The sequence below is a fragment of the Podarcis muralis genome, chromosome 10 (assembly GCF_964188315.1).
Source record: "Podarcis muralis chromosome 10, rPodMur119.hap1.1, whole genome shotgun sequence".
Taxonomy (NCBI): Eukaryota; Metazoa; Chordata; class Lepidosauria; order Squamata; family Lacertidae; genus Podarcis; species Podarcis muralis.
In genome coordinates, this window is record NC_135664.1 from 33,593,186 (window position 1) to 33,612,455 (window position 19,270).

At 44.4% G+C, this 19,270-nt stretch overlaps 1 protein-coding gene across 2 annotated transcripts in view; it reads left to right on the plus strand.

The window, feature by feature from the left end:
• The first annotated feature begins 1,935 nt into the window (after positions 1–1,935).
• The window catches only part of TRHDE (thyrotropin releasing hormone degrading enzyme), a 201,250-nt gene continuing 183,915 nt past the window's right edge, over positions 1,936–19,270 (plus strand). The window contains exons 1-2 of one of the 2 annotated variants that reach the window (XM_028745676.2): positions 1,936–3,229; positions 11,064–11,337. In XM_028745676.2, coding sequence (XP_028601509.2) covers positions 2,382–3,229; positions 11,064–11,337 — 1,122 coding nt within the window. In that variant the 5' untranslated portion in view covers positions 1,936–2,381. The remainder of the gene's footprint in view (positions 3,230–11,063; positions 11,338–19,270) is intronic. The other variant, XM_028745677.2, reaches the window with a different exon arrangement.

A 19,270-nucleotide genomic window follows, 5' to 3' on the forward strand; every position in this document is an offset into this window, starting at 1 on the left:
TGCCCCGTGCTTATGATGAACTGCTTTCCTCACATAAGTACATTTTGGCTGGAAACAAGAAGTAAACAGATCAGTCAACTGACTCACTTAAAAAATGGAATGAAATCTGTCTGGTGTGTGATGATTGAGATGTTCTGATGACAATAAATTTCTCAGCAGTGTTGTCACTGTTGTTAAGGGGCATCATCAGCTGTGTCAGCGTCACTCTGAGTGGCCCTGCAGCTTCAAGGTGGGAGAAAGTAGGCAAAATGTTCAAGGGAGGCATCCTGCCACTTTGGTCAGGTATCGTCTTTGCATGACCCAACCCAAGCAGTGCTGCTTGAACCATAAGGACACTGGCCCACTGGGATAGGTAGAAGGTTTTTAATGTATGATGGTTCGCTGTGTTTTTTTATGTTGGAAGCTGCCCAGAATGGCTTGTGCAACCCAGTCAGATGGGTGGGGTATAAGTTAGTTGTTGTTGTTGTTGTTGTTGTTGTTAGCCTGCCTTGAGTCAGGAGGCATCTACTCAGGCAGCCCACAGATAGGGTTAGGAGAAGAGAATGACTGACCAATCAGGCATTATCAAGTGTTGACCGATTTGGAGATACTTGAAACAGATGCCTGTCTTGGCCCCATGACACCGGAGTCCTCAGGGCAACTTTTGATAATGCCCTCAGAGTAAGGCAAGTGTACTTCAGTTTCCTGCAAGGCATGCATCGCCCTTAACGTTTCCTCCTGCCATTCAGAAACAACCAGCCATTCAATCCCCCTAAAGTATATCGAGCACAGACTATATACCCTGTACATGTTCAATATTTATGTGGAGAACAGATTCGTTTACATAGTATCCCGGCAAATCCTGCGGCGGCGAGGCGGATTTATAATCTGACACTTGCCAGATCATAAGAGCAGGATCTGCCAAAAAAGAGAGACTGTCTGTCATCATCAGCCTGGAAGCCTTCCATGGACTCGGGAGCCCGGCTGGAAGAAACACACATCTTCGCTGGAAACGGCGAAGCTCCTCCCGACCCATTGCCCAGAAGAAGAGTGATGACTTGGGGAAGGAGCCGCAGATCTCCAGAGAGTGTCTCGTCCTGTTGCCCGAAGCGACTTCATTCACATTGCGCGCCGGGCGCGAGAGCCCCGAGGAAAGCTCTCTAACCTCTCGCTCTTTCTTCCTTCTCCTGGGATTTGCTCAGCTTGGCAAAACCCCTTTAAAGTGGTTCGTGCGGTTTGGTTAGTTAGACACACACACACACACGCCCGCGCGCTCCCCCTTCCTCTCTCTCTCCCGACAGGAGCTCTGTCAGTTCTCTCTTGAGGGCTGTGGGTAGTTCCCAACCCACAGACCTCGAGCGAGCAGCCGAGCGCGGGACCGCCAGCTACAAAGCCACCGCCTCGCGCTCTTTCCTCCTCACTCGCCGAGAGGCGCGCACGCCAGCAAGAGCCGCTCGCTGGCTGTCCGGGCTCGGGAGCCTCGCCAGGTCTTCCGAAGTGCGCCAAGCGGCGCCGAGGAGAGACTTTGGGCTGCCTGCAGGTGCTTGGGAGCCGCTTGGAGACAAGGAGTTGGCGCCCGGCGTCGCCGGCGTCTTCCTTCCACAACAATCCTTCTCTCTCTCTGTCTCTCAGCTGCAGCAGCTGCTTCTCTTCCTCAGCGTCCTTCCCTCTGCGATAACCTGGGCGCGAACTGCTGAGGGGGGAGAAACCAGAACAAAAAAAGACCCGGCGAGGCGAGAGAGCGAAGCCAACCAGAGGACCCGGCGCGAGGAGAGTTTGGGGCGGCGAGAGTGTGAAGGGAGCGCCGAAAGGACGCCAGGAACCGGAGTCCCCGCCCGCTCTCCTCGCCTGCCCTCGTCCTCAGCCGCCCGCCGCGCACGGAAGGGATGAGTTGCGCTCGCTGAGGGCGGCGATGGCAGCGAGGCGTCGCGGCGGCGCCCTGTTGAGCGGAGCGCACCGGGCGCCCTGAAGAGTGGAGCTGGGCGCTGCCCAATCCGCGCTCCGCGGGGGGTCCGGCGGCGGCCCCTCCCCCCGCCCCCTTTTCCCGCCTTCCTCCCACATGGGGCGCCAGGAGGAGGCTTCCCTCGGCCGCCGGGGCGGCTCTTAGGGAGTGCGATGGGGCGCCTCGCAAAGTGACACCCGCAGCGGCTGCGGCAACAGCGAGCGAGGAGAAGAGGAGGAGGAGGAAGAGAGAGAGCAGGCGGGGTGGGGAAAGAGAGAAAGAACAGGAGGGCAAGCAGGCAGGCAGCCGGGCGAGCTTTCCCCCCTTCTTCCCAAGGCGGTTCTCAGTCCTTTTTCCCGCCTTGGCTGCTCTCCTGGGGAGCTTCTCCCATGCCTTCCCGGCCCCGGCGGGGGGCGGCGGCAGCCCCGGCGCAGGAGGAGCCGTCCCTGTGGCTCCTCTGATGTCCCTGGCCGAGAAGCGGGAGGCGAGCTTCTCCTTGACGCCCATGATGATCGAGGAGGACGCGGCGCTGAGGAACGGCAGCAGGGGGCTCTCGGGCCAGTGGGCGGACGCGGCGGCCGTGCGGCCGCGCACCACGGAGCGCCACATCACGGTGCACAAGCGCCTCGTGCTGGGCTTCGCCATCTCCATCCTGGCGCTGCTGGTGGTCACCATGATCGCCGTGCTGCTCAGCGTGCGCATCGAGGAGTGCAGCAGCAGCAGCGCTGGCGGGGACGCGGACGGCCCAGCAGGCAGGGCGGGCAACCGGAGCGTCCCGGCAGGAGCAGCCGCAGCCGCCGCCTCGGCAGGAAGTGCCCGCCGCAACCATCCCAGCGCCGGGGAGCCCCCTGGCCGCGGAGGAGGGGAATCGGAGGCGCCTGGAGGGGAAGAGGAGGAGGAGGAGGAGTGGCAGAGGCGCCGGGAGCAGCCGCCCTGGACGCAGCTGCGCCTGCCCGGGCACCTGCGCCCCCTGCACTACAACCTGATGCTGAGCGCCTTCATGGAGAACTTCACCTTCAGCGGCGAGGTCAACGTGCAGGTCGAGTGCCTCAACGCCACGCGCTACATCGTGCTGCACGCGCACCGCATGCACGTCGAGGCGGCCCGCGTGGCCGAGGACCGGCTGGCCGGAGCCCTGCGCGTCTCCAGCTTCTTCCTTTACCCGCAGACGCAGGTCTTCGTGGTCGTCCTCAACCGGAGCCTGGAGGCGCACAGAAGTTACAACCTCAAGATCATCTACAGCGCGCCCATCGAGAACGAGCTGCTGGGCTTCTTCCGGAGCTCCTACGTGCTCTACGGCGAGAGAAGGTAGGCAGCCCGCTCCCACCCTTTGATCCCTGGTCCTACTACCGCTACAGTATTTCCCTGCCTGTGTTGACTCAGCGCACGAATCCATTTGCCCCAGGTACCATCCATAAGGGATATCCCCGCTCCCCGATTTACTCCCTCTAAAAATGGAAACCATAGGAGCCGCCCCCTTTTCTCTCCGGGTATCCGCAACAGCTTGATTTTCAATCCGTAGTTTTCATTCAAGGCCTTTATTTAAGAGAGTAGGTTTTTTTATGACTGTTCCTGGGGAATGGATTTTCTGAGCATCTCAGAAAAGGATACTTTTGCAAAAGTTTTCCCCATCATAACTTAAATGCTATCCTCCCCACGTTCCATATTTAGGCTTGTTAGGTTCCTATATGTGCGTCTAAAACTCATCCCACAGATGTGATATTTATTTACCCACCGGCTTTTAAAGTACATATATATCTCTTAACTTCCTTGCCAGAAGAGAGGCGGATAGTGGTGGGAAGCTAGGACCCTGCAATCTGGAGGCAGGAAGAGCAAAATGTTGGATCTCCCTTATAGACTTACCGGACTCTTTATGTTATAGATCTTACAGCTGACACTTCTGCCCTTTAAGATGTTTTGATTCTGAGATACAAAGAGAGAAGGTCTCCTGGGATGTGGCCATCGCATAGAAAGGCCACCAGGGCTCTCCTTTTATTCTTCTGCACCCGTCTTTGCATGCTGGGGTCCCCATGCCACTGCCCCTGCTTTTGTGTCGCAGGAAGGCAATGTCAGAGCAGAGGAATTCATAGTACATCAGAGAGACTTGCCCTGGGAAGAACCACAAATAAAAAGCAGGCAGTCCTGCATAGTTAATTCTCCCATGGTGTAGGTGGCACTGGCTTTTATAAAAGCATGAAAGGCAAGATTTCTCATTTTGGATCACTTGATAAGCTGATTTGTCTAGGCACCGGGCAACATCTATGATATGATACTGAGAGGACCTGAGAACCACTTGCAGCTGGCATTCAGGATTCTAGAAAATCAGTACTTGACTAGCTTTGCCACTTTCTCCTGCACTTCAGTGTAATTTCCTCCCACCACATTTAATCTCCTTAATTTTTCTCTCTCAAATAGACACTCTTCACTTTCTCTCATTGGTACAATCAACAAACAGAAAAACTGATAAAAATGGAAGAACAGTGCTTTTTTTTTAAAAAAAACTAAACTAAAAAGAAGATAGATTTGGAGAACTTAAAGTTTTAAGTTACTAATGAGGGACTTCCCACAAAATGGGCTACTTGAACCATAGTGTACTGAAGATAGATTTTGTGATGCGTGTAAGATTCTAAAAGCAGTTCACTGCAGTAACCTGGCAACTTAGGTGCCAGCTTTATGTTACTGTAAAGCCATGTTTAAGGAAGCCATTTGAAACCTGTGTTTGCAAGGTGGGGGCTGGGGGAGCAGCAGCAGAAGATGGAAGCTTCAGCAGAAGAGTCGCTGGTGGGAGGTGGGTTAAGCAGTCGCTTCTCTGCCATGTGCAGATCCCACCCTCCCAAGAGAAGTCTGCAAGTGAGAAGGGGGAGTTGGGGCTTCTCTACTGCGATTAAATGGGTGCTTTGCCCCTTAATCAATTAAGACGAAACCTGGAGCCTGCATTTTAAAGTTCCTTAAGTGTTTATCTGGCTCTGCTTATATGAACTTACATATCAAATGATACATGAATCAGCAACTTTTCCTCATATGCTACAGTCAGAGGGACAGGCATGTTTTAACTTTGAGCTCTCCAACAAAATAGTAATGTACAGTACACTAAGAGCTGAATGTAATCAAATTATAACATGGATCTGATTCACATTATTTGTAGAAATGTAAACAGAATTCATAGAACTGCCTTTCCTTTCATAAGAATGGGACTTAAAGAGACTTTTCACCTGTTTGCCTTCTGGCTGGGTTTTATTAACAGAGTATGAGGCAACTCTGAGAGCTTTGTGTCTCTTCTGGTTGTGAGACACCGCATACACACAAGTCTGTGTAAGTGCAGGCTTAGGGTTTTTATTCATGCAGCAAATCAAACATGGAAAGCTAGGCTCTAGTTTAAAGGAAGCAAGGCTGGTTTCCTGCTAGCTTTGTTAGCAGAGATCTATACTGAATTTATTTTTAAACTGCTTGTCATTGAAAATCCAACCACAGAATCTTATTCTGTAAACCTCATCATTTCTTTGAGAGTCCCTGCTGAGCAAATGGTTTACTTAAGCAATTGGCACCCAGAAAGTAAGAAGACTGTCTTTCAGCTCAGTTATGCCAATAGCCTCATCTTTAAGCATACTAATGTTATTGTTGTTTAGTCGTTTAGTCGTGTCCGACTCTTCGTGACCCCATGGACCAGAGCACGCCAGGCACTCCTGTCTTCCACTGCCTCCCGCAGTTTGGTCAGACTCATGTTTGTAGCTTCGAGAACACTGTCCAACCATCTCGTCCTCTGTCGTCCCCTTCTCCTTGTGCCCTCCATCTTTCCCAGTGTCAGGTCTTTTCCAGGGAGTCTTCTCTTCTCAAGAGGTGGCCAAAGTATTGGAGCCTCAGCTTCACCATCTGACCTTCCAGTGAGCACTCAGGACTGATTTCCTTAAGAATGGATACATTTGATCTTCTTGCAGTCCATGGGACTCTCAAGAGTCTCCTCCAGCACCATAATTCAAAAGCATCAATTCTTTGGCGATCAGCCTTCTCTATGGTCCAGCTCTCACTTCCATACATCACTACTGGCTAATGTTATTACATATATATTAAAAACTCAGTGTTATAATCATGGTCCATGTTAGGATTTTGTCTAATCCACCGTAATGGCTGATATAAAATGTTTTCTTTGCAGAGTTAAGTTTCAGGGAAGGTGCTACTATGTTGAATCTTTTATTGCATGAAGATCAGAGTGGGGAAGATATCAACAGTCTTTCTCAGAAACTTTTCTAAGTGATTTATTTGTATAATAGTATATCGCCTCACCACTAAGATATAAAGCATTTACTTGTATTATTTTCAGATTGGCAAAAAGATCTTGGTTAACTGTGAAATACAACAAGAAGAAAAGAAATGTAGCAAAATTTTAATAGATCAGTATATTTAGTACATAAATTTTACAGCATAAAGTCTTTACATTGCAATTAAAACATAGTTCTACAGTGTCCAGAGATAAATTAACTAAAAGCATGACAACTCACATACAGTCCATTTTTTTCAGTTGGATTAGAATTCCCTGCTGCATGGTTTTCCTTTCTGAAATGTGAAAACTTTTATAGAGCACCATAATTTAGAATTCTGTTCCACGAGTCCAGAAAGTGTGGCAACTTGGTAGTACTTTGCCACAAGATGGTTTGAAGCTAACATTATTTAATAACTGCTATGGTGTTATAAGATAGTTGAAGAAATTAGTAATCAGAAAGCTAAATTAACACAGACAAAAGTTTACTTAAGTTGTTTGACAGTTTTATGCAGCAGACTTGAAACATATTGTGAAACTTTGATAGTTTTACAGTGTAGCAGAATTGAAACATATTTTACTTGTTTTGTACATCTGAAGCAAACAATCTTCTTCTCTGAGGCCCAACAATGCAATTTCATGGAAAGTTGTACTAACCTTTTCCTAAGTAGGGCAGAGCACTAACCTTAAGCAAAGCAGGAGCCCTTGATTTTATAGTAAAAAATCATAAATCTCCCTATAAGACTATGGCACCATAGAAATGCTAATTTTTGCCTCTCAGGTTATTTCACCTTTAGTGGAGAAATGAATTGCTTATTCATATATATACAGACACCCACCCACCCCTTGTGCTAGAACATAAGTTTTTTGCTAGAGCACAACATTTCTTTCCACCTAACTGCTTGATTTCCTTTCCCCCCTCATATCCCCCAAGGTGTCAAAATAGACATGTTGATGAGAAAACATGTCTACATTTTAATAGAAGAGGTAGAATTAAGATAGTTGCAAATTACAGTCATCTGTACGCAAAGAAGCCAACCTGCAAGTCTTTTATAACTATAATTACACATTTAAGATTAAATCCTGTCATCAGTTTATGTGTGTGTAAGTTTTTATGTGTGAGCAACAGACTGCCATCCTGTATACACTTATCCAGGAGTAAGTCCTGTTGAAGTCAGTGGGATTTATTTCTGAGCAAGCATGCATAGGATTGTACTGCATATGCCGGATTACAGCATGACAGTTAAAACTGATTTAATTGTACTTTTCTGATAAATGATTTTTTGATCGTCAGGACCTGTAGTATGTCTTCCAGAGCACATTACCTCATGTTGAAGTCACCATGTATTCAGAACCCCAATGTGCCCACTAGCTGTGATTCCCCCCCCCCCTTTACTTTCATGCAGTATTGGGACATTGCAGATGAGATCGTATTGCATTTTCATGAATGTAACAGATGTGACATAAACATTTGTTACTTGTCGGGAAGTTAATGCAAAGAAATCATTGGTCTCTGGCATGTGTGTTTTAGTATAATGCTTTGAGGACTGAAAATTGCATTTTAAGAACTTTCATAAAACTGAATTTATCACTAGCTAAACTTCGGTTCCAATCCTAAATAATTAAAGACAAAAAGCATCTCTCGTATCTTACTGTAGATTTAAAGTAAGTCAAACATTTGCATTTTTGCCTGTTTGGGCATAAGCCCATTGATTCCATTGCCTTTTAGACTGCAAATAGATTAAATGTGAAACAATGTTAGAATGTGTATTTTACCACCATATGTTGCTGAATTTATGAAAATTAATTGTGAAAGACAACTTAAACATTCAATTTTATACATGTCTACTCAGAAGTAGACCATATTGAAATCAGTGGGACTAACTGCTAAGGTTAGGATAACAGCGGTAGCAGTGCTAGCTTTTATCACAAGGGTTCTACCAATGATTTCTTAGTGAATGGACCCAAACAAGGTGGTTTAGATTCCCAGTGAGTGAGGCTGAATGTTCACTTGAGATTGAGAGTCAACAAGTAACATACTGAAAAGTTGAATAAGGCCTTCAGAAATATAGTTCAAGAGGATAAGAAACCTTTAGGTAAAGGTTCACATTGCCTGTTTATTAATACATACCCCAAAAGTTCTGTTTTTGATACAGCAAAATACCGAGTAATCCAAGGGCTCACCCACACTTCCACTTGTCCCATGCCTAGAAAGCATGAGCCCAAGCTGCTTTCCGCTTGTCCCAAGGCTTGTTATGCACAGGTCTAAGCAGTTTTGCCATTGCCCTGCTGTTTTCCCATGGAAAACCTGTTCTTTAGTGCTAAATCAGAGCAAAGGTCAATCCAGAGCAAACCCGATGGATGTGTGCTCTGATTTAGCAGTAGAGATCAGGTTTTCCTAGGGGGAAGTGACAGGGCAAGTGGAAGTGTGGAAAGCCTTTTCAGACGTTGAGAATAAAACTGGTTTTAACAGAGGCTTTTCACCTTGTGAAACTTGGTAGTTCAGATAGGAAATGCATTGCTTGAAAACTAACAATTAATAGTATAGACGCGGGTGGCGCTGTGGGTAAAAGCCTCAGCGCCTAGGGCTTGCCGATCGAAAGGTCGGCGGTTCGAATCCCCACGGCGGGGTGCGCTCCCGCTGCTCGGTCCCAGCGCCTGCCAACCTAGCAGTTCGAAAGCACCCCCGGGTGCAAGTAGATAAATAGGGACCGCTTACTGGCGGGAAGGTAAACGGCGTTCCGTGTGCTGCGCTGGCTCGCCAGATGCAGCTTTGTCACGCTGGCCACATGACCCGGAAGTGTCTCCGGACAGCGCTGGCCCCCAGCCTTTTGAGTGAGATGGGCGCACAACCCCAGAGTCTGTCAAGACTGGCCCGTACGGGCAGGGGTACCTTTACCTTTACCTATCTTGTTAATTTAAGACAGCGATAGAATGTTGCATATGGAATAGTGCTTTCAATGCACTTCAATGCAAATTACAGTGTTCAAAAAAGTAAAGTAAGATAGATGCTTTTTGCCTGTCAGACATTCAGATTTAAGGATGAGGGACACTGAACTCAGACACAGTGTGTCTTTTATATCTAACTCATCCAGGAAGAAAAAGTAGAGAGTGACAGAGGACTAAAAGGTAATCTTGAGCAAGTCAGTATCCCTAACCATATTTTAATCATGGTCAGAGTGCTATGATACAGATAGCCATGTCCACGTTTCCCAGACTTTTGTATAGTAGGATAATACCTTCATCGTTCACATAATGACACAGACAGCCCTGGGCTTGCACATTCCCTCTCACACATGAGACAATGGCATTGGCCACTTCCACTGTTGGTGCTGAATAAACCACAGTTCTCCATTACAGTTGTACCTTGGAAGTCGAACAGAATCTGTTCTGGAAGTCCTTTCAACTTCCAAAACGTTTGGAAACCAAAGCACGGCTTCTGATTGGCTGCAGGAAGCTACGGAAGTTCGCAGACCAGAACACTCACTTCTGGGTTTGTGATGTTTGGGAGCCAAAACGTTTGAAAACTAAGCTGTTCAAAAACCAAGGTACGACTGTATATCTGAATTTGGGAATTGTGGTTTCTTCTGTTTCTGGTTAGTTAACGAACTAGGCTCTGAAACGAGCACCTCATCTCGATTTGTATGAGGAAACCACATTTAGAATAAGCCACAATTTCCTGAGTTCAGACATAATTGGAAACTGCAGTTTATTCTAAAGTAGAAACATTTAAGGGGGAGGAGGGGGCACAAGCCTGAGGTTTGCTGCTGGTCATTTTCTAACATTTAGCATTGTGTTTGAACTGGGTCAATAATTTTATATAACTGCCCTCATTTTTTTCTTAACGGAGATGTGTTTCATTAATGTTAGCAGTGTTAGGAAATTGTTACTGGTAGAGCCATGATTTGTCCCCTTCTGCAATTCAACTCTGCAATAGTAATGAATTAAAAAATAACTTAGTGATTGTAGTTATTTATATCTCATCTTTCAGGATATAGATATTCTCAAGGTGCTTTTCTAAGAACAAAATACATTTAAAAAACCTCCACAGTAAACACTTACAAATCTCCAGGGTCCTTTCCAGGGCAGGTAGATGTCCCCGGGGGCGTGGGGCGTGGGGAGAGTTCAGCTGCAACAGGCTTTTACAACTCCTTCACCTGCCTTCTCTGACAATGAGACTGCAGTAGCAGATTACGTAAGAATTTGTACTTAAAATGCTAAAGCATTTCTCTCCCCTCCCCCTTCATGGAAATTTATTCTGAAATAAATTGGATTTGTATGCAATCATGTCAATCTGCTGCTGTTTAGATATTTGCTTTGGATACTTTCATTACCTGCAGTACACAACTTTGCCGCTATATTCAGTTGCTTGGGAAGGTGTTGCTGAGATTTACAGGTATCGTCAACTTTTAGAAATAATGGCTCTCCAAAGCCTTCTTAAGCAAGAATACTTTATATATGGCCCTAAGAAGCCAGTGTACCCTATCAGCACTGAAGGCCCTAGAGAGATTTCCCTGAGGGTAATTAAATCACTGACGCAGCAGTAGTTATTTGTTTTACTTTGTAGGGGTTAATACTGGCTGATGTTCTGTTGGTTTGAGGTTTAAATGTCAACATAAATAAATAAATACTATATCTAGTGCTTCAGTATTTATTTAATCCCAGCATCCTTTCTCAAGGGCTGCTCCTTGCAGACTGAAGCAAGCAGAAGAATTTAGCTGAAAATAAAAACTAGCAGTTTTGGGGAATGCTTCATAGTGACTTTATTTTGTATATCACACTGCAACTCCTCCCCCCCCCCACTTGTACATTTCACTATTTTACCAGCTATCTTTGCATTAAGATCTGAATAGAAGTCAGTGTTTCTTTCATCTTTTTTGTCTCCAGGTTTCTTGCAGTGACACAGTTCTCTCCTACCCATGCCAGAAAAGCCTTTCCTTGCTTTGATGAGCCTATCTACAAGGCCACCTTCAAAATCAGCATCAAACATCAAGCAACCTATTTATCTTTGTCCAATATGCCTGTGGAAACTTCTGTTTTTGAAGAAGATGGATGGGTTACGGATCACTTTTCACAGACTCCGCTCATGTCCACATATTACCTAGCCTGGGCTGTTTGCAACTTTACATACCGTGAGACTACCACAAAGAATGGAGTTTTGGTAAGTATTTTATTTTATTTTTTTAATCGGCTTACATATATTTATTGAAAAACCTTCCTTTTTTGAGGGGGGGGGATGGAAATGACATGCCCCCCCCCAATGCTTGCATATTCATTATCTATTACATTTAAAGTCCTTTCTGCCTCCTGGTGAATCTGTTATAGTACAAGCAGAAAGAGCCTAGGATCAGGCTATTAATATCTGCCTTCGCTTTTCATTGCTGCTTCCATGTATGAACAAAGGTTATACAGATGTTTGTGAGAGGAATTTGTCTCTCTTAGAAGTGTTAAAGTGCATGGTTTTTTCTCCCTACAGTTCATGGCAATGATTTTTTTTTTTTACAAGTAAACAATGCTTTTACATATATACATTCAGCCATCTCTCGTTGGAGCTGCTTCACATACTATCAGTTAGTACAGTGATGGCCAAACTTGGCCCTCCAGCTGTTTTGGGACTACAACTCCCATCATCCCTAGCTAACAGGACCAGTGGTCAGGGATGATGGGAATTGTAGTCCCAAAACAGCTGGAGGGCTACGTTTGGCCATCACTGAGTTAGTGTATATATTTCAAGCGTAGCTACAGTGCAGCTGATTACTTGAGGGAATGCTATAAGTTTGAGTTTTCTTTTCTGTGTGCATTCTACATGTACATTGTGTGTGGATCCAGTCTCAGGGCTAATTGTGGCTCCGTGTGGTATGTACACATGGTGAAAGAAAGGCATGACTTGCTGGTTTCTGTGTCCTATGAAGTAGCACTTAGTTAACCAAATATCCTATGGGTATAGTATAACACCAGTCTGTTTTCTGAGAATTCGCATAAACTAAGAGCATTGTGATGCTAGACCACCCCTAAGCATGTACAGCATACTGCAACTCATGTGTGTGTGATAGCATGAAGATGACAGTGAGCGGCATAGTAGCTGTTGCTTATATTTCATTGACTGGCTCCAGATCATTAGCTTAAAAGTAATTATTATCAGGAACAATAACCAGTATTTCTGTTGCAAAATGAAGTTGCCGTTGATTCTTTCTCGGGGCTGTAGTTAGCCAAGTCCTACAAAAGAGTAGACCTATTGAAATTAATGAACCTAAGTTAGCTATGTCTATTTACATCAGTGGGTGTACTCTGAATAGGATCACTCTCAGGCTTTATTCAGTTACTACGGGAATAATTGTGGAACAACTTCTGCTTGGTCATTTGGACTTACCTCCCTCCCTTCTCACTTGCTCTGGTTGGGGGAAAACCCAGAACAGACTTAGCAGGCAAGTGGAGGGAGGAGAGGGGAGAGAGCCCCTTTTGCACAAGCAGAAGTTGCTCTGCTTATGCAAAGAGGTAGAAGAAGAAGAGTTTGGATTTGATATCTCACTTTATCACTACCCGAAGGAGTCTCAAAGCGGCTAACATTCTCCTTTCCCTTCCCCACAACAAACACTCTGTGAGGTGAGTGGGGCTGAGAGACTTCAGAGAAGTGTGACTAGCCCAAGGTCACCCAGCAGCTGCATGTGGAGGAGCGGAGTCACGAACTCGGTTCCCCAGATTACGAATCTACTGCTCTTAACCACTACACTACACTGGTACTTAGTGCTACTTTGAATATAACCCTTATCTATAGGGCTATGCGTAGTTGGAATGTAAAATCTTGAAGGGGTTTCCGGCTGCACTTTTGGATCATTAGGAAGTGACTTTGTAATGGTTTGCAGGTGTCACGCACAAGGTTCTGCAGAAGCATTTCTTTGTGGAGGCCGTACAGTATGCTTCTGAATGCCAGTTTCTAGGAACTGCAGAAGGGGAGAGTGCTATTATTCTCGAGTCCTGCTTGCCGGTATCCTACAGGCATCTGGTTGGCCACAAGATGCTGGACTAGACGGGCCATTGGTCTGATCTATCAGGCTGCTCTTACATTATTTGCAAAGACTTCTTGTACGTACTGAATGGTTTATCCACAGACACCCTTCACTTGGTTCTCCACATTGAAGGAAACGTTTGGTTGTCCTGGAATGTGGCTTAGGCTTATTGGCAGCGATCTAGGAGTTGCAATGTATGTGAGAAGAAACAAAACTGTTTACATCAGTTTGTTTTGTTTTACAAATCTCATGTGCAGAACTGTGTAATAAGCCAAACATCTCACCAGAAATTCTGCCAGATATATATATATATATATATATATATATATATATATATATATATATCTCACAACCTCCTACCAACTCTCATTTCTTTCTAATGCAGGGAAGAGGGACTTTTTCTTTGCAACAAGTTTAATCCACATAACAAGGCATATTTCGGTTAGAATTGCTGATTGTGACTTGGGCCAAAGAGGTGGAAAGCAGCTTCTGCACGCCTGTGAAAAATATCCAGTGTTTGTGTGATATTTTTTTTTAAAGTAATGAACTCTGGAGTGTTTTGTCCTTTGGTGTGGGTGTTCTATAAAAGCAGATAGTCAGGCTCTGAGGGTAGAGCTTTCCCTAAACATGTAGCACGACCCCTCCATAGAACATTATGGTGAAGGGCAGGTAATAAAGAATAAACAATAGTAGTTTGCTTGGCTGCTAGTTTGAACGATGTATTTTGTCTTCTCTCCCTGGAGCAATGCATTGTAACCTAAATATTCTGCTACTTATGCCTTAGCTTTCATGTTGAGCTGTAGCTGAGGTCCATATCATAACCATCTTGGCACTTTACTTACTAGTTCAATTTCAGCTGTATTGAGTGGCAAGTCAAGATAGTCCAAAAACAGCAATAACCAGCCATGCTATTTTTTAGGCTGTCTTCTGTGGCTACACTAGAAGGACTTGGTGGCCTCACTGAATTAACCTCTACCTTCAAAAGATCTTTTTCTTAATTATAGTACATCATACTTGTAATGGCGAAGAAGTACTTAAGTGATTTGGTCAGGGGAAAACAAAGCATTTCTGCTGTAGCAGTCAAGGGCTCTTGTTGCTTGTTATAGCAAAGGTTCTCTTTTTACCTGCGTCGAAATAAGAGCTGATGACTTGCACTTGAATAGGTCTCAAATTCCATGAAGTAGAGAGCAGTGATGCACAAGCACATTAATTTGTGAGGGCATTGTAAAAATATTGTGGATTAACAAAGCTCATCATTAACCGTCTTTGTCTCATAGAAGTTTTATATAAAACAAAAATGCCAGGTACAACCATTCTGTATGCTGCCAGAGTATTGAAATATTCCAGTTTCCACTACAGGTGCACATAACATATTATATAGGATGGATTAAAGCATGTGTAGAAGGAGAGCTGAAATTTACTGCCCCACCGCACACCATGCAGTGTTGTGGGCTGCACTCACTTCTAGGTGACAAAGTTGCACATACTTCCATAGGCCAGAAGATCAAGCTGTTGGATTTCCAAGTGGGTAGTACAGTTATACCTTGGGTTACAGATGCTTCAGGTTGTGTTTTTTCGGGTTATGGACCTGCCGAAACCTGGAAGTACCGGAACGGGTTACTTCTGGGTTTCGGCGGTCACGCATGCGCAGAAGCACTAAATAGTGCTTTGCACATGCACAGAAGCGCCAAATCGCAACCCACGCGTGCGCAGACGCGGCACTGTGGGTTGCGAATGCTGTGGGTTGCGAACGTGCCTCCTGCACAGATCACATTCACAACCCGAGCGTCCACTGTACTCTTCTTATGCTAAGTGGTACGGGTGCTATTGCAAGTTAGAGCCAGTGTTTAGTATTTGGCTGCCATATAGAACTTAACTATATAAGTTCAATAAATAATAACTATAGAAGAGTAGCCCAGAACATATCTGCCCTCTGCAGATAGGCTAATGATTTAAAGACATTTAAGTCATGGATTCAAACCTGTTTGACATTCAATACGCCAGAACACATATTTAACATATATTTTATTTTGATTGAAGTGTGCTACGAAGTGAGAGAAGAAATGGTTAAGGTGCTCTGTCTCCTAAACAGCTACCCAATTAAAAGAGTAGTAATAGTTGCTGTCATAATGGTATAAGTAATAATAATAATAAGTAATAATATTACTTATAATATAAGTAATATATAAGTAGTAGTAGTAGTAATAATAATAATAATGGCAAAGTTTTTATCGGTGGTTGCAAAAACCAATGATCCCTATATTCTGAACAAAATGCTTGTTTAACCTGGAGGTAGGCTGTATGAATTGTGCATTGCTTTGTAACGATTTGTTGGGTCTCTGGACCATAATAAAGATTGTTGTTGTAATAATAATAATAATATAGCACAGAACATCCTAGAAAGCTCAAGGAAATGACCTGGCATCTTGAAGGGAAAGCCATGCTTTCTTCTTTCTTTTGCACCTTCCTGAATTCCCCACCACTAGCTAATCTTGTTATGGGACAAAACTCTTGAACTCCAATCTGATGGTTAATCTGAACATGATTCCAGGCTGGTCAGCTGAGCACAGCCAAGAGAAAACTCCGTCGCTTTGGCATGCTTACTCTACACAGCATGCCACTTCAACTAAGTGGTTCTTTCAAGCTTCAACGGAAAGGAGAAAATTACAAGATACTGTAGAGAGAGAAAGGGGAAAATAAATCCCTAGTGCCATTTGGTATTGCTGTTAGTCAGTTTACATGCATCAAGCTTGCACACAGGCTGGCACAGTATGTGTACAGCAGCCAAAGGGCATCCTTTCGGAGGCATGCGGAAGAAAAACTCTTCAGCTCTGATCTCTCCCTTGCTATATCTGTTTTGTAGGGCAACTGCATGCCAGTGTTAGGGTGATGGTGCTGCACTTGACTCTTAGGGTGCTGTTCTAGGACAGAGGCTCATTTCACAGAAATTTCTTAGGGGGTAGTTTTGCACTTTGCTTCATAACTTTCTTTCTAGGGGGGCTAGAGACCTAACTTTTTTTTTTAAGCAACACTCAGAATTTGTGGCCCCTGCCCAGGAGAGTGTTTTGCCAACAACAACAACAACAACAATATGAGGGGAAAGATGTTATTATTTCAACAGAATAGGACAAACCCATTAAACGGTAACAAAAACAAAACCTCTCAAACAGTAAACCTCCTTAAACCTTCTTACACAGTAATACAAAGCCCTCTACCACCAAGGAATAACCCCAAAGGAACAATTTCAAAGTAACAATTCCCCTCCACCAGATCTTCACCCACATATACCACCAGATCCAACCTTGGGAAGCCTCAGCAGTGTTTGGTCCATCATCATCTTCCTCCTGACCACATTGCCCTTCACTATATGTACCTGCCTCAACCAGGTGGGGCTGGATATCTGCACGGCTGCCACCTTTGGCAATTAGGACTCCTAATCCGGCAAATCAAGCCCTTTTGTTCCATGGCACCCATGGGTCCCATATTGATGAACCCTGTTAGGAACTCTGGAATGTCTTCCCACCTCGCACTTACAGACCCTTTGGCAGCACACCTTTCTCCAGCCTTGGTAACTGCTGTGGCCTCAGCACAGGGAGAACGATTGACTCAAAGTTTTCCAGTCCAACCTTTTTGAAACCAGTGATGTTTTTGATCATACATGCTATGCTAATTTTTTTTTTTGCATTGAAATAAAAAACCCAAATGGAAAGTAAATTTCTATTATCCATAGTAGTTAAATAATGCAAAGACTTTAGACTACAATACTCTATGCTAAGATAATTTAAAATACTGAAATATCATTCCAGTCTAGGAGTGAACACTAGTCCTAGTTTGCTTTGAATACTCAAATTCTAGAGGAATAATTGGAACTGAACAGATAATTTAACCTCTTTTCTATTCCTGGAGAATTTGTAAGCAGTTCACAATTTTCCCCAGTTCATTTGTTATTTAGATTTACTCAACAATTATTCTGCATTTGGGGGCTGATTGCAGATATTCTACACTTGAGCTCTGTGTTGTGTAATACTGAGTGCTCTGATAAATCATGCATTCACATAGTGCAGGAATTTGGCTTCTGTAGTTATTTTCATCAGTAAAAATGTACTCGCTATATGATTTTTCTAGGAGGCAAACACAAAAGGGATGGACAGTGGCGTAGTAAATTAATCTGAAATGCGAATGAATATTCATAGCGATTCAAGCAGGTCTACGTGTTGCAGCAGATAAGTGGGCACTTACTATTCTGGGTGGGGTATTTCAGTGGAGGTAGCGCACAGTTCATGGCTGCCTTTGTAAATACATAAAGAATTCTAGACACTGGTTACTGTCATTCTGGTACTTCGGTAAGCTCTGAAGTCATTAAAAAATCACAAACTTCCTTTGAACTTTGATACAAAGCCAGCTTTCTAATAGCCACCCTTACTTATCCATGTTTTGCTGCAGTGTACAATTTTTGTCTATGTTCTAGGTCACCTAAAATCCCCTAAGGAGTAGAACTGTTGCTCAGTGGAAATTGCTGACTAGATGTACTAAATAGTTTTACTTTTAATGCATGCAGTTATTTCAGTAGAACCCAACATTGTGAACAACTGGATCATGGGTGTGTGTGGAATCTTCCACAAGACCAATGGGTAGTTGTGGATAAAAGTGTTGGGCTTTGGCCAGGGAAACTTGGGATCAGATGACCACTCAGCTAATTATTATAAGGATAAAACTGGATAACCCCACACAACCTGCCTGGAAAAGCAGGATACAAATACGATAAACAAATGAAGAGTCTTGTATTAGTGTGCGTGCATGGTATAAATAGGTAGGGGGAAATGTGGAGAAGTCCCTTTCTGCAGTTTTATGCACATGGAAAGTGATAGTGTGATATGCTCAGCATTGTTGTTTTTCACATTATTTTTAGACCTTTCTCTATTCAAGCAGATCTGGAAGCATCCTTCCCATATTCATGCCTCCCACAACTATGTCAGGTAGCTGTAACATCCATTTTTACAAAGTGTTACTGATACTGAAAGAATAGTTTAGAACGATCCACAGTTGAAGTTCCGCACAGAAAGCATCCTTTGTTTAATTTGGAAGTCTTTCTGTTGAACTTTGGAGAGGCTTAGAAAGCAGTGGGATGTATTGCAGCTTTTTAAACCTCCCCAAGGCTTAGCATGAGACCTGAAAATAGTTCTTACCATTATCCAGGCTTGGAATAATAGCATGAGCTCTCATGGGGGGGGGGGGGGAATGTGTCAAGCTGCCAGGCATAGACCCTTGCCTTTTTAGTCTCATGGAGCTTGAGAACTATTTTTTTTTTTTGGTAAGGTAAACACAGGACCCAATGTGTTTGGGTACCCGTGGGTAATTCAGCTGAGATGTTTAAGAGTTGTTAGGGCAAAATGACTGGCAGGGGAATGTTCAGGTACTTCCTTCCCACCTTGTTCCTTTCTAATGTGAGTCTCCTTCAACTGAGGACTTTTTGTAAAGAAGGGCTGTCAGGAATTTGCTACGTGCAGCTGTAGAGTAGCATGTAGTTGACCTTAAGCTGTTGCTCTTGGGTGGATGCAGGCAGCCCTGTGGTGTAAACCACTGAGCCTGGGCTTGCCGATGGGAAGGCCAGCGGTTCGAATTCCCGCAACAGGGTGAGCTCCCGTTGTTCGGTCCCTGCTCCTGCCAACCTAGCAGTTCGAAAGCATGCCAAAGTGCAAGTAAATAAATAGGTACCGCTCCGGCAGGAAGGTAAACAGCGTTTCCGTGTGCTGCTCTGGTTTCACCAGAAGCGGCTTAGTCATGCTGGCCACATGACCTGGAAAAACTGTCTGCAGACAAACATCGGCTCCCTCGGCCAGTAAAGCAAGATGAGCATTGCAACCCCAGAGTCGTTCGTGGCTGAACTTAACTGTCGGGTCCTTTACCTTTACATTTTAAGGCAGTGATATAAACTCAGTTATGTAATATAATTGATAAATGGCACCTTAAACATAGGTTGCGGTCACCACAATGGAATTTCTAGTTGCCTCTATTTGTTTGTTATTTTACAGTGGAATATCATCCTCATCATCCTCATCCCTCATCATCATCATTATTTTCATTCCT